The 15,770-nt window shown below is 42.4% G+C and overlaps 1 protein-coding gene across 3 annotated transcripts in view; it reads right to left on the bottom strand.

Moving 5' to 3' along the window:
• PCSK6 (proprotein convertase subtilisin/kexin type 6) overlaps window positions 1-15,770 on the bottom strand; it is a 125,333-nt gene that overhangs the window by 57,392 nt on the left and 52,171 nt on the right. For all 3 annotated transcript variants that reach the window (XM_060755490.2, XM_060755488.2, XM_060755489.2), the window contains exons 7-9: window positions 11,145-11,317; window positions 10,374-10,586; window positions 8,322-8,422 (exon numbers count right to left, since the gene is read on the bottom strand). In XM_060755490.2, coding sequence (XP_060611473.2) covers window positions 8,322-8,422; window positions 10,374-10,586; window positions 11,145-11,317 — 487 coding nt within the window. The remainder of the gene's footprint in view (window positions 1-8,321; window positions 8,423-10,373; window positions 10,587-11,144; window positions 11,318-15,770) is intronic.

Here is a 15,770-nt window from a genome sequence, read left to right as displayed (position 1 = left end):
TCTCGCAATAAAAACTAAACATCAGAGGGCTCAGCATCAGTTAATGTGCTTGGTCCCGGGTACTTAATGGTGCGTTTTATGTCAAAGAGCGAAACAATGCTCCAAATTTACAGGCCTAACTTTCCCCAATTTATTTGTAATGAACGCCGTGCTCTTTTGAAACAGCGCTCGCACAACATGTCTTTTAAAAATGGAGCCAATCTATCTCGAAATGTGGAAAGGGTGGGTGGGCGGGTGGGCAGGGGTGAGCTGCCAGTTCGCTTCATCCTGGCAAGACATTTCCATGTCTTCAGTCACAATAATGTAAGAAATTAACTGTCTCTGCCGCTGCGCATTCACAGCAGCCAACGATATATTGGCAACGAGAGCCACAGTCGCAGCATGGGAGCATTAAAAGCAGCCGGCAGTCTGGGTTGCATTTCCTCCCCGCTCTTCCTCATTCTAAGTATAAACATAGCAAAAAGGGGAGTCTGAGGGTAAATTCGTATTTTGGGATTAATGCAGTTTGAAACTGTGGTTCGATGCTATAGAACAGGCATGGGCAAACTTAGGCCCTCCAGGTGTTTTGGACTTTAACTCCCACAATTCCTAACAGCCGGTAGGCTGTTAGGAATTGTGGGAGTTGAAGTCCAAAACACCTGGAGGGCTGAAGTTAGTCCATGCTTGCTATAGAAGAATGAGAGTTGTTGCTTTACAAGGTCTTCTTCTGCAAAAGTGTTTGGTTCCCCAGCAAACTACAACTCCCAAGATTTCATCGCATTGAGCCAAGGCAGGTAAAGTGGTGTCAAACTACATTCATTCTCCATTGGCAACAGACTCTGGGACTATGACCTCTACTACACTGCTGTATACAATCCAGATGATCTGCTTTAAACTTGATTATATGGCAGTGTAGACTCAGATAATCCCGCTCAAAGCAGATTTTATTTATTTATTTATCGTGTCAGGAGCAACCAGACATTTGTTTTACATTTTTAACAAAACAAACAAACAGACAAAACACAAAGTTTGCAAGCTTGGCAGTTGATTAAATGTCCTTTGACCAGTATCTGGCCACTTGGAGTGCTACATGACTTGATATTCTGGATTATATAGCGTGACATGAAAGGAAAGGAAGTATATTTGCACAATGTATTGAAATGTAACTAATTTATTTATTTATTTATTTATTTATTTACTGTCCTTGTATACCGCCGTTTCTCAGCCTAACTGGCGACTCAACGCGGTTTACAACAGAATATACAGTACACAGTATACAATTAAAACCGTAAAAAACATAATACACAATATTTCACATAAATCACAATCCAATACATCTCCTAACTAAAATCGTGGTCCAATTGCATAATCCATATTACCAATCCGTAGTCGACACATTCATTGCACCGAATTAACCAAATGCCTGCTTGAACATCCAAGTTTTTAGTCTTTTTCGGAATACCATCAGCGAGGAGGCTGATCTTACCTCCATGGGAAGGGCGTTCCAGAGCCGAGGGGTCACCACAGAAAAGGCCCTGTCTCTCGTCCCCGCCAGCCGCACCTGTGAAGCAGGCGGGATAGAGAGCAAGGCCTCCCCAGAAGATCTTAGGGTCCTGGTGGGCTGATAGGCCGAGATACGTTCGGATAGGTAGGTTGGGCCAGAACCGTTTAGCGCTTTAAAGGCCAACGCCAGCACTTTGAATTGAGCCTGGTAGCAAATCGGCAGCCAGTGGAGCTGGTGCAGCAAAGGAGTTGTGCGCTCCCTGCGCTCCGCTCCAGTTAGTAACATGGCTGCCGACCGTTGGACTAATTGGAGCTTCCGAGCAGTCTTCAAAGGCAACCCCACGTAGAGAGCGTTGCAGTAGTCTAAACGGGATGTAACCAGAGCGTGGACTACCGTGGCCAAGTCAGACTTCCCAAGGTACGGGCGCACTATCATTCCCCTTTAAATGTCTTGGCTGCATCTCGGGACATCCTGGAGATTTGTAGTTTAGTGAGGCATTATAATTTTCTGGCAGAAATTGTATATGGCATTCTCCTTGGGACATAACAGGTCAACACTCTGACACAAGCTGGATCTACACTGTCCTATATCCCAGGATCTGATCCCAGATTATCTGACAGTAGACTCAGGCCCCTTCTACACTGGCATATAATCCAGACTATCAAAGCAGATAATCTACATTATTTGTTTTGAACTGGATTATATGAGTCTACACTGCCATTAATCCAGTTCAAAGCAGATCGGATCCTGGGATATAGGGCACTGTAGATCTAAGCACAGAGACCTTTGGGAGTTCTCAGGCCCTTTCTAAATTGTTATATAACCCAGTTTCTCACCCCAGATTATCTGCTTTGAACGGAGCCCCCGGTGACGCAGCGGGTTAAACCCCTGTGCCGGCAGGACTGAAGACCGACAGATCGCAGGTTCAAATCCGGGGAGAGGCGGATTAGCTCCCTCTATCAACTCCAGCTCCTCATACGGGGACATGAGAGAAGCCTCCCACAAGGCGTCCGGGCGTCCCCCGGGCAACGTCCTTGCAGACGGCCAATTCTCTCACACCAGAAGCAACTTGCAGTTTCTCAAGTCGCTCCTGACACGACAAAAAAAACAACCGCTTTGAACCAGATAATCTAATCCATGAGTCTACACTGCCACATAATCCAGGTCAAAGCAGATCAGATCCTGAGATATAGGGCAGTTTAGATCTAGCCACAGAGACCTTTGGGAGTTCTCAGGCCCTTTCCAAATTGGTATATAATCCAGTTTCTGACCCCAGATTATCTGCTTTGAACTAGATAATCTGAGTCTACACTGCTATATAATCCAGTTCAAAGCAGAGAGTTTGGTATCAGATTCTGGATGATATGACAGTATAGATCCAGCTTCAGGGCTCTTCTAAACTGCCATATAAAATCCAGATTATCTGCTTTGAACTTGATTATATGGCTGTGTAGACTCAGGTAATCCAGTTCAAAGCAGATAATGTGGATTTTCTGCTTCGATAATCTGGTTTATATGGCAGTGCAGAAGGGGCCTGGTACACAATGGGGCAATGAATTCAAATGGCATGAATGAGAGTCCATCTAAACATGGGGAGGAACTTCCTGACTTTTTTTTTGTCGTGTAGGGAATGACTTGAGAAACTGCAAGTCGCTTCTGGTGTGAGAGAATTGGCCGCCTGCAAGGACGTTGTCTAGGGGATGCCCGGATGTTTTTGATGTTTTATCATCCCGGCGGAAGGCTTCTCTCATGTGCCCCCATTAGGAGCTGGAGCTGATAGAAGGAGCTCATCTGCGCTCTCTCCAGATTCCAACCTGCGACCTGTCGGTCTTCAGTCCTGCTGGCACAGGGAATGGTAAGAACTGTTCAACATTATAATACACCACAAAAGTGACAGAAATGATCATTACTTGTCATGATACTGCTGTCCTCAGGTACCAAAGGCACCAATACTAGAAATCAGGCAACAAGAAAAGGAGGCTGCTAATGCACTCATGTTCTGTTTGTGGGGTTTCCCAAAGGCATCTGGTTTGCGATGGTGGAAAACAGGATGTTGAATGAATAAAGCTTTAGCTTAATCTAGCATGTCTTCTTTTATGAGGCTGCTTAAAAGCGAGCATTTATGCCGGGACATACAGGAAGGAGCCTAGTTGTCCATGTCATGCAGTTGCATCCAATTAAAAGGAATTTAGTCCATCAAAGCTTTTCCCACTAGGAATCTGTTTTAAGTTTTTAAAACATTTGCATTTGCTACCCTTTAAGAATTGATCCTTTGTTGATTTGTTTTTTTTTAAAACAAAAACAAAAAAAACTGGGGACATTTTGTAAAAATGTTTGGCATAACTTTTTGAACAGTTGTGCTAATAGATACATTCGTCTCTTCCCTTTCCCTGCATCTCTAGAAGTCAAGTCTATGCATAGTAGGGGTGTGCACGGTACCTGTTTCATCCATTCTTTCGTTCCTTTTATTTCGTACTGGAGCACGAAACAGAAACTTCTCCCCCAGAATGAAAATAAGCTCGAAACAAAAGAAAGCAGGAGTGCGTACAGTTTCCTTGCTTGCAGCGGTTTAATCCACTGCGCCACTGGGAGGTCTCTATATGTTCTTGTTATGTGTGTTTTCAGTATCAAATTGCTGCCTCTATATGTAAGTTGCCTTGAGTTCCCTATGAAGTTGAGGAAGGCAGGGTATAAATATGGTAAATAATAAATAAATCTATATAAATAAAAATGTAATATTCGTTTGTGGGATTAACATAGCTCAAAAACCGCTAGACGAATTGCCACCAAATTTGGCCACAAGATACATACTAACCCAAGGAGTGACCATTACTCAAAAAAACCTGATTTTATCATATGGTAGTTGCTGGGATTTATAGTTAACCTACAATCAAAGAGCATTCTGAACTCCACAATGATGGAATCAACCAAACGTGGCACACAGGACTCCCTTGACCAACAGAAAACACTAGAAGGGTTTGGTGGGCATTGACCTTGAGTTTGGGAGTTGTAGTTCACCTACATCCAGAGAGCACTGTGGACTCACACAATGATGGATCTGGAACAAACTTGGCACGAATATTCCATATGCCCAAATATGAACACATATGGAGTTTGTGGGAAATAGACCTTAACTTTTGGGAGTTGTAGTTACTGGGATTTATAGTCCACCTACAATCAAAGAGCATTCTGATCCCCACCAACAATAGAATTGGCCCAAACTTCCCAAACAGAACTCCCATGGCCAACAGAAAATACTGTGCTTTCTGATGGTCTTTGGCGACCCCTTTGACACCTCCTCGCGACCCCCCCTGGGGTCTCAACCCCCAGGTTGAAAAACGCTGCTCTTTATGCAAGCTGCCTTGTGTCCCCTACAAGGTTGAGAAAGGCAGGGTATAAAAATGGTAAACACCAAATAAATGAATGAATGAATGAACGAACGTATAGAAAGAAAGAAAATACCTAAAAATCAGGGGATGACCCAAACATTATAAAACTTGGTAGGCTAAAAGTGGTACATATATCCTCCATATGTGGCAATTTCCACCCCTCTAGCCCTATAACTGAGAGGAAGGGGAGCCTGGGGAAGCCTGCCCATTGTGGACAATGGACTGAACAATTTCATTTTTTTGGATGAGGAATAAAAACCCCCATTCGGAAAGGCCCCTGTTTTTGGGAGCGGCGCGAAAATGAAAATGGGAGGGCTTACGAATGAAACAAACAGAAACGGATAGCGGTTCTAAACAAATGCATAGTGGTCACGAAGAGTCAGAAGCGACTAGATGAATAAACAACAACAACAACAACAAATGCATAGTGGTGACAGGTAAAGTTTTCTTGACATCAATACAAATAGCTATAGAGGCTTACTCACAGGTACAGCGTATTTAAGAGTTATAAGTAATGTTCCTCCTGCATCACTTTTCATAATGACATATTCAAGCCGTAAATGCTACTCCTATCCCATAATGAGCACACCAGATTAATTTTGTGATCAGACATTTTTAAAAACCACTCAGAATGAGTTGTGGCCACTTGACTAACTCTGTTATTAGAGACAAGTACAAGACAAAACACCTTACTGTATTAGCCATGGCACACGGAGTGAATACTAAATAAGATAAACAGAACAGTAATTCTTTACAAGGACTGGGTGTCGAAGAATAATGGGCAAACAGTGATCTTCAGGATATGAAGAATGGTATTAAGAGCATGCAGAGAAGATATTGAAAGCACACAGTTGACCCTATTGGATCAATAATATGTCATAGAGCGTGTTGCTTGTTCATTATTTTCTCATTTCTCTCTGTGTCACAGGAGAGTGTGAAGCACACTCCAAGACAGGCATCTCATTTGGAGGCAAACATGGACTTCAAATCGATAATTCTCAAATAAAAATGCTCTGATATGTCCCTTTACCCAAATCTATAGCTGATGCAAAAGTCCCAAACTCTCCAACTGTCCTGGTTTGGCAGGGACAGTCCCAATCAATCCCCTGTCTTCCTGTTTTTAAAATGTCAGAGTGCATCTACACTGTAGAATGAATGTAGTTTGACACCACATTAGCTGCCACAGCTTAAAACTATAGAATCGTAGGAGTTGGAATCTTACAAAGTTTTTAACCTTTTTTGCAAAGTAGTCTGGTGCTTTGCCATACTACAACTTGAGCCATGGCAGTTAAAGTGATGTCAAACTGTGTTAATTATGTAGATGAACCCCTATTATCTCTCTACCTTCCTTTGTTCTTGGCTCATTTCAGTTCCTGCAAACTTGAATCATAGAATCATAGAATCAAAGACTTGGAAGAGACCTCATGGGCCATCCAGTCCAACCCCCTGCCAAGAAGCAGGAATATTGCATTCAAATCACCCCTGACAAATGGCCATCCAGCCTCTGCTTAAAAGCTTCCAAAGAAGGAGCCTCCACCACACTCCGGGGCAGAGAGTTCCACTGCTGAACGGCTCTCACAGTCAGGAAGTTCTTCCTAATGTTCAGATGGAATCTCCTCTCTTGTAGTTTGAAGCCATTGTTCCGCGTCCTAGTCTCCAAGGAAGCAGAAAATAAGCTTGCTCCCTCCTCCCTGTGGCTTCCTCTCACATATTTATACATGGCTATCATATCTCCTCTCAGCCTTCTCTTCTTCAGGCTAAACATGCCCAGTTCCCTAAGCCGCTCCTCATAGGGCTTGTTCTCCAGACCCTTGACCATTTTAGTCGCCCTCCTCTAGACACATTCCAGCTTCTCAATATCTCTCTTGAATTGTGGTGCCCAGAATTGGACACAGTATTCCAGATGTGGTCTAACCAAAGCAGAATAGAGGGGTAGCATTACTTCCCTAGATCTAGACACTATGCTCCTATTGATGCAGGCCAAAATCCCATTGGCTTTTTTTGCTGCCACATCACATTGTTGGCTCATGTTTAACTTGTTGTCCACGAGGACTCCAAAGTGTGAAAGCAATCTATGCTCAATTAACTCAGGGCCCTTCAACACTGCCATATAATTCAAAGCAGATGTTTTGCTTTCTTGTTTTATTGATGTGTTGTTGGGCTTGGCCTCATGTAAGCCACTCTGAGTCCCTTGGGGAGATGGTGGCAGGTTATAAATAAAGTATTATTATTATTATTGTTATTATTATTATCGAGGCCCCTTCTACACTAGTATATAAAATCCATATTATCATCTTACTGGATTGTCTAAATCTACGCTGCCACTTAATCCAGTTCAAAGCAGATAATCTGGATTTTATATTCTAGTGTAGAAGGGGCCTCGATTAATAATAATAATAATAATAATAATAATAATAATTTATTTATACCACGCCACCATCTCCCCAAGGGACTCAGAGCGGCTTACATGAGGCCAAGCCCAACAACACATCAATAAAACAAGAAAGCAATAAACAAAAACAATACAATTAATGTAAATCACATATAAACATTAACACACATGGATTTAAAAACCTATGGCCGGGCCAAATGTAATAGTTTAAAATAAAAAAATAAAAAATAAACGCTGGGCATGAACAAGGTAGGATATATCTGGTAGGAGGGTTTTAAAAGAAGTGAGAGGAGCACAATCCAACGAATAGTTAAAGTGCATTCTGAGGACATTTTGCTGGGTATTATTTCCTTATTCTGGGAAGGCACGCTGGAACAGCCACGTTTTCAGGCTCCTCCTAAAGACTGCCAATGTTGGGGCATGCCTGATATCCCTGGGAAGTGAGTTCCAGAGTTGGGGGGGGGGGCACCACCAAGTAGGCCCTCTCCCTTGTCCCCACCAATCGCGCCTACGAGGAGGCGGGAGCGAGAGCAGAGCCTCTCTAGATGAACGAAGAGATCATGTGGGTTTGTACACGGAAATGCGGTCACGCAGGTAGGCGGTCAAGGGCAGCCCCACGATAATCTAGTTCAATGTGGTTTGATCTGCATTATATAATCTATATTATATAAATCTATACTAACCATTATAATGCAGTTAAAACTGGATTATATGTCAGGATAAATGAGTTGCACTACAAATGAAAATGGAGTGGGAAATGTATTCCCTGAGCTGCCTTGAGTCCCTCTGGGGAGAGAGGTGCGGGTTAGAAATATATTATTTTTATTATTATTATTCCCCAAATACTGCCATATAATCCAGATTATCAAAGCAGATAATCCACATTATCATCTTTGAGCTGGATTATAAAAGTCTACACTGCCACATAATCCAGTTCAAAGCAGATAATTTGGATTTTGTAAAAAAGGCCTTTGTGAGTCCTATTTGTCATCTATTCAGGTCCTCACAACTAAACACAGAATCCAAGTGCTTATTTAACCGTAAAGAGAGGACTTACTTGGCCTCCAGAGCCAGCGCAATGATCCCGGCCACCATGGGGGCCGACACGGAAGTCCCGGTGTGGCCATCTGTGCAACGCTTCCTCAGGTCTGTAGTGACCTAAAGAAAGAATTGGCATGACTATTAAGTGGGAGGTGGAGATAGAGAAAGCCAGATTCAAATCGAGGCATTCATCCCTGAAGGAGTCCATAATTTCCTTCTGAAATATAATTATACAAAGTAAAGCAAAATTTGCATTTGCGGTCTTAATTTGCATAGCCAATTCTCTTCTGCTGCCAACAGTTGGGGCTTTCTAAAAAAATTATGCCAAGTAAATTTTCATCATGCAAGCAGAATGAAAAGCAATAAGATCCCATCAACCTTTCCAGCTTTTGTTGGGTAAGGTCTGCCCATCTGTTTAGGTTCTCTCTATAACTACAGAAGCTAAACAAATACCACTAATCAGTCAAAAAATGTTGACTTTCAAAAGTACTTTCACCTGTATCTCACTGTTGACTTTTTTTTATAAAAAAGTACAATATTTTATTTATTTATTTATTATTATTATTATTATTATTATTACTAAAGACCTTGGCCTGCACTTAAACACAATCGACGCTGACAAGATTACCATCTGCCAGCTGCAAAAAGCCACCTTACTGGGATCTGCACGCATTATTCGCTGATACATCACACAGCACTAGACACTTGGGAAGTGTCCGACGTGTGATCCAATTCAACAGCCAGCAGAGTGTCTGCTGTGGACTCATCTTGTGGTGTTTCTAATAATAATAATAATAACTTGGCTATGAGACCAAGCCTTTGGGAAGTAAGTAGTGCAAGGAATGATAATGTGCAATAGATATTATATTTGGAATGGCCTATACTATGTTTGTTGGATTGTGTGATTTTAATATTTATATTGATATGTTTTTAATTCCATGTTTTAATGTTAAATGATGTCGTGTTTTATGATTTAATCGATAATTGTATGTTATTATCATTATGTTGGGTTTCTGTATGTGAGGCATTAAATTTTGCCATAATTATGTTGGAAACTGCTTTGAGTCCCCGCTGGGGAGGGAAAAGCAGTATACAAGTGAAGTAAACAAATAAATAATGGGGCTACAAATAGAGCATTATTATTCTTGTTATTGTTATTATTGTTGTTGTTATTATTATTTGAAACACAACAAGATGAGTCCACAGCATACAAGATCACTCTGCTAGCTGTTGAATTGGATCATACGTCGGAAACTTCCCAAGTGTCTAGGACTGTGTGATGTATCGGCAAATAATGCGTGCAGATCCCAGTAAGGTGGCCTTTTGCAGCTGGCAGGTGGTAATTTTGTCAGCGCCGATTGTGTTTAATAATAATAGTAATCTCTTGCAAATAATAATAATAATAATAATAATGGTAAAAATAGTACTCTTTCTTAGCTTGTTAGAACAGAAGCCTTGGGGCCCTTCCACACGGTCATATAACACAGAATATCAAGGCGGATAATCCACAATATCTGCTTTGAACTGGATTATCTGAGTCCACAACGCCATATAATCCAGTTCAATGTGGATTTTATACTATTTGTGGAAGGGGCCTTGGTGGGGATGGAGAACATAAGCTGATGCTGGAGCCCTTTATCTTCTGGCATTTAAAGGGAACAAAGGGCCCTTCTAAACAGTCCTATATCCCAGAATATCAAGGCAGAAAACCCCACAATATCTGCTTTAGACTGGTTTATCTGAGTCCACACTGAGATAATGTGGGATTTTTTACCTTGATATTCTGGGATATAGGGCTGTGTGGAAAGGCCGAAAGATCAACACAGAACCAGTTGCTGGTATTGACTGAAAATATCTATCCTTTGAATTGGACTGGATATACTTAGTAGAAATACCAAGCACCTGCCCATTCTCTCCCAGTCAGGTCCAAAGATCAGGACATTCTTCCCCCTCTGTTTTTACTTTCTCCTGCATTGTTTGCTTCAGCTCCAGCCTATCCTAGCTGTCTCTCTCCAACACAATTTCTCAGAGACCTAGGAAACATACACCAAGTTCTGGCTTGACTTACAATCTGTCGCTCATAGAAAGCACCGCTGCTGTAGGTAGTGGCAATGGTAGAGGCGCATTCCTCCAGGTACCAGGGCTTGTTCCCATTCTCGGTGGTACTGCTAATGGAGATGGTGTAAATGCTGTTGGTGTACCCATCGCAGGAGCAATGGTCCCCTTCTCTGCCACCATTCCCAGAGGCCCAGACGTAAATGGAACCACGTCCTTTACGGCCCTACGTTGACAAAGGAAGCAGGTTGAGTATCATGTGTAATCTGTCTGGATTCCAGTATAAGATGAGTCTCCCTTCAGTAGAAATCCAAAATACTACACAAACCAAATCTTTTTGATGCTCACTTTCTCCCCTATCCCATATTCAGTATGTGTTTTTAAAAGCAGATATTCATGATATGTTCACCTCTGAGCTATCTTAAGTTGAAAACATCTTGAAGGAACACAATAACAACAGCGGCAGCGGCAACAAATTGCCTATGACAGCCAGAATGACTTTTGCAATTTCTTTAGGCAAAATCAGTACTTTAGCAAAACCGTTTTTCTTTTGTTTTCATCAAGATTGCCTGAGAATCACTATCATTTAAGTGCTTAAGAACGACTCTCTGCTCATTTTTCCAGCTTCATTTAGTTTTCAAACTAAACGGTTTGTTTTCCAACTGTACACTAAAAAAATACATTACTGGGAATAGCGAATCTTAGGCTTCTGATCTTAAAAGGAGGGACAACTCTTTTGCCTCAAAGGAGGAAATGCTGTGCATGGCATCACGGTTTTGCGCACCTCTTTAATGCCTTTCTCAAAGGCCTCCTTGGCCAAACGTCCAGGGCCATCCACTGTCCGGCCGTCGTCATCCGGGCCCCAGCTCGCACTATAGATGTGGATGTAATCTGGTTTGGTGCCAATCGCCTTTGCTTCCACGATATCTGTCACATCGCCATCCAACATACGGATGCCTAAACAAACGAGGGAGTCAAATCTTTTTACAAAAATGCTCAAGCACTACAATCAAGGGCTTTTCTTTAATGCAGGGCCGAGGCTGAAAGGGTTTAGTGTTGCTGGAGTAATGCTCTTTCAGAAATAATAGGAAACAGAATTTTTATCACCATGGTCCCGAATAACATTACCATAAAGCGCTCCACTCCTCATTACAAGCCTGCAGGGCAAAGTAAAATGGGTGGCATCTTGGTGACCTACAAAGGCACAGATTCAGAAGAGCCTAAATATGTTTATACAAGTCAATTATATTTTGCTATATAGGACTTATTAATCACAAGTGGACCTTTTTGGTCCAGGATGGACAATTTCTTTGGGGCCATTTTTACCCTTTCTAATACATGGTGGTCTACCCAGTACAATGCTTACTTTCCTACACAAATGGCAAGTTATAGCCCAGAAGGCTGCCATTTAAACATAATTCAAAACCTTAATCTCTTATAGAATCCCAGAGTTGGAAGAGATCTCGTAGGTCATCCAGTCCAACCCTATTCTGCCAAGAAGCAGGAAAATTGCATTCAAAGCACCCCGACAGATGGACATCCAGCCTCTGTTTAAAAGCCTCCAAAGAGAAGCCTCCACCACACTCCAGGGCAGAGAGTTCCACTGCTGAACAGCTCTCACAGTTAGGAAAATCTTCCTTGTGTTCAGGTGGAATTTCCTTTCCTATAGTTTGAAGCCATTGTTCTGCGTCCTAGTCTCCACGGCAGCAGAAAGGTTGCCTACTCCCTCCTCCTTATGACTTCCCCTCACAGATTTATCCATGTCCCTCATCATGTCTCTTCTCAGCCTACTCTTCTGCAGGCTAAACATGACCAGCTCTTTCAGCCGCTCCTCGTAGGGCTTGTTCTCCCAGCCCTTGATCATTTGAGTCACTTTCCTCTAGACACCTTCCAGCTTAGAGTCAACATCTCCCATCAATTGTGGTGCCCAGAATTGGACACAGTGTGATTCCGGATGTGGTCTGACCAAGGCAGAATAGAAAAGTGGGGTAGCATTACATCCATGGTTCTAGACACAAGGCTCCTATTTATGCAGGCCAAATTCCCATTGATTTATTAAGCTGTCGCATGACATTGTTGGCTCACATTCATCTTCCTGTCCATGAGGACTCAAAGATCTTTTCCACACGTACTGCTATCAAGCCAGTCATCGTCCCCCGGTCTGGATTCTGGACTGGGCTGTGGCGCAGCTAGTTAGTAGCCAGCTGCATTAAATCACTACTGACCAAGAAGTCATGAGTTCAAAGCCAGCCCGGAGGAGCTCGGTGTGAGCTCCTGACCATTAATAGTCTAGCTTTCTGTTGACCATATGCAGCCCAAAAGACAGTTGCATCTGTCAAGTAGGAAATTTAGATACTGCTTTATGCGGGGAGGCTCATTTAAGTAATTTACAACACCATAAAACCTTCCAGCAGTGTGCGTAAGAATGAGGAAATACTTCATCAAGGACTCGGTATCACAAGTGGACGGTGAACTGACAGCTCCCCCTGTGGCTGGAATCGGGCATACCCTCATGAAGCCAGAAAGCTGGAATATTAAATTGTCTCTGTGTATGTCTATATATGTTGTATGTCTACGGCATTGAATGTTTGTCATGTATATGTGCATTGTAATCCGCCCTGAGTCCCTTGCGGGGTGAGAAGGGAGAAATATAAATACTGCAAATAAATAAATAAATATACAGTCTGGCAGATTGTACCCAAATTATGACATATTTTGCCAGATGGTTTTCATCTCCGTTTCCACAAATCAGCTGAACTGGGGTTTGTTTCAGCCTGCCTGCCAACCCAACTGCGGCACATCTATGACATCAATAAGGAACCACCCCTATGAGGACACAATGATATCACAAGTCCCCACACCCTGGTCCTTAGTTTGAAACCACAGGGAATGGGAAGTTCTATAAGGCAGGGAAGCTGAGAGTATCGGCCTGACTCACACCAGATCTGGCATGCATAGATGTGTGCTCTTAATTACTCACACCCTGAGTTGGTAGTAATTCCATATCCTGCTTGGTTGAAAAATAGAACATGATTTGCATTCTGACATGATAAAATCTGGACTGAAATCAGGGACACGGCCAGGGAAGAATAAAAAAAGAAACACTATAAATGTGTCCCAAAAATTCTATCCTGATACTAACAGGAGCGGCGTTCAGGGAGCATACAACTCCTCTGTTGCGCCAGCTCCACTGGCTGCCAATTTGCTACCGGGCACAATTCAAAGTGCTGGCATTGGCCTATAAAGCCCTAAACGGTCCTGGCCCAAGATACCTATCTGAACGCATCTCCGCCTATGAACCCACCAGGACCCTAAGATCTTCTGAGGAGGCCCTGCTCTCGATCCTGCCTGCAACTCAGGCACAGTTGGCGGGGACGAGGGACAGGGCCTTCTCGGTAGTGGTCCCTTGGCTGTGGAACGCCCTACCCATAGACATCAGATCAGCCCCCTCATTGATGGCATTTAGGAAGAAACTTAAAACCTGGTTATTCGAACAGGCATTTGAATAGGCAGTGCAGTGAATCACAATGAATTATAGGAATCGGAACAACGGATGACGAACTTGGATTATGATTTTAGTTATGAGACGCTATTGAATTGTTATTGATGCTATAGATGGTCACTGATGGTAATTGCCTAGTGTGTTAATGTGTCAATTGTTTTTGAATGGCTGTATGTGTTGCATTGAATTTTTGCCGCTTCTTATTGTTAACCGCTCTGAGTCGCCTAATTGGCTGAGAAGAGCGGTATACAAGTAAAGTAAAGTAAATAAATAAATAAATAAAAATTCCATCTTCAACATACAGTACTGTCATTCTGAGAAATCAGGAAAACAGAAATAATTTTTTCATAGTACAGTATTTGTCTTTCATCAGAAGTACAGAATGAAAAATAAAACATGCATGTGGTGGTAGTACGTACACAGAACTGAATCAATACCAAAGCACTGCCCACTTCTTCCTATATAACATGCCCAGCACACTTTGCCAAAAGGCATTAATACCATTCTTCCCTATCATGCTGTCCATTCATGAAGGTGGTTACAGTGGGATCTGAGATCCACATGAAGACCACCATGGAAAGGACCTTTAGAAGATCAGCTTGTAACCTGTGGGTTAAATATGGTTGTTTCTTTCCAGGGAACCACATGCCATTAATTTTAATTGTTAAAATCACCCAATCCTTTTAAACTATGGCCCATTACACTACATGATAACAGCAGCAAGAATAGTATATGTACAATGTTGTCAAAGGCTTTCATGGCTGGAATCACTGGGTTGCTGTGAGTTTTCCAGGCTGTATGGCCATGTTCCAGAAGCATTCTCTCCTGAGGTTTTGCCCACATTTATGGCAGGCATCCTCAGAGATTGTGAAGATGTCAGCCATAGATGTGGGTAAAACGTCAGGAGAGAATGCTTCTGAAACACGGCCATACAGCCCGGAAAACTCACTATGTAAAGCGAAAAGAAAAAAACATATTAATCAATAAACTATGACCCATTGTGGAATTTAAAGTAAAAATTGGTCACAGGTTAATCCTGAAAATGGAGCGAACATTGAAATTGAGTTGAGTGATGTCTGTTTTAAGAGAAAACTGTGACAGTTGAAGAAATCTGAATCAAGACTGGGAGGAAAACCACACACTCTGAGCCAGTTGCTGTTTCCAAACCATTTCCAGGAGCAGCCTCAGACGAAAAGCATAGTCATACAGTCCGGAGGTTATGAAGTCATAGAATTACTATAGCCACATTCTGGTTTGGCCCCTCTGTGCAACAGAACCATCCCTATGAAAAAAAGGATATTTCATATGGATGCCGAGGGGATAATTATGGCATGAATTAGACAACATCTTAAGAAATAAACCAGTGGACGAAATGGCACTTCTTGCACAATAATAAGCAAAAGGCGCCGGGAATATTTTGCAGAGGGATGGACCATTTGGTACCAAAATACTCTGTCTACATTTCCTAGATTGGCTTTGATCTGCACCAATCAGTCCACTAGCCCAGCTCTGCTGGAAAAGGATGAAATAGGGCACAATCCACAGCACCAAACTAATCAACATTACACTCAATCGGCTCCATTCAACAACTGCTCTATTGCTCATGTTGGGTTGTGACCAAAGTTTTACTTGCACTTGGTATTATGTTGGCAGATTAATACTATTTTAACCTAAACATTAAAGTTTTCAACTATATGTGCTTTGTGTTGTTGAAGGCTTTCATGGCTGGAATCACTGGGTGGCTGTGAGTTTTCCAGGCTGTACGGCCATGTTTCAGAAGCATTCTCTCCTGAAGTTTTGCCCACATCTATGGCAGACATCCTCAGAGGTTGTGAGGATGCCAGCCATAGATGTGGGCAAAACGTCAGGAGAGAATGCTTCTGGAACATGGTCATACAGCCTGGAAAA

This window comes from Anolis sagrei, chromosome 9 (genome assembly GCF_037176765.1).
Source record: "Anolis sagrei isolate rAnoSag1 chromosome 9, rAnoSag1.mat, whole genome shotgun sequence".
NCBI classification, from domain to species: domain Eukaryota; kingdom Metazoa; phylum Chordata; class Lepidosauria; order Squamata; family Dactyloidae; genus Anolis; species Anolis sagrei.
Note: the sequence above shows the minus strand (reverse complement) of the source record. Positions and strands in the feature narration are given on the sequence as shown.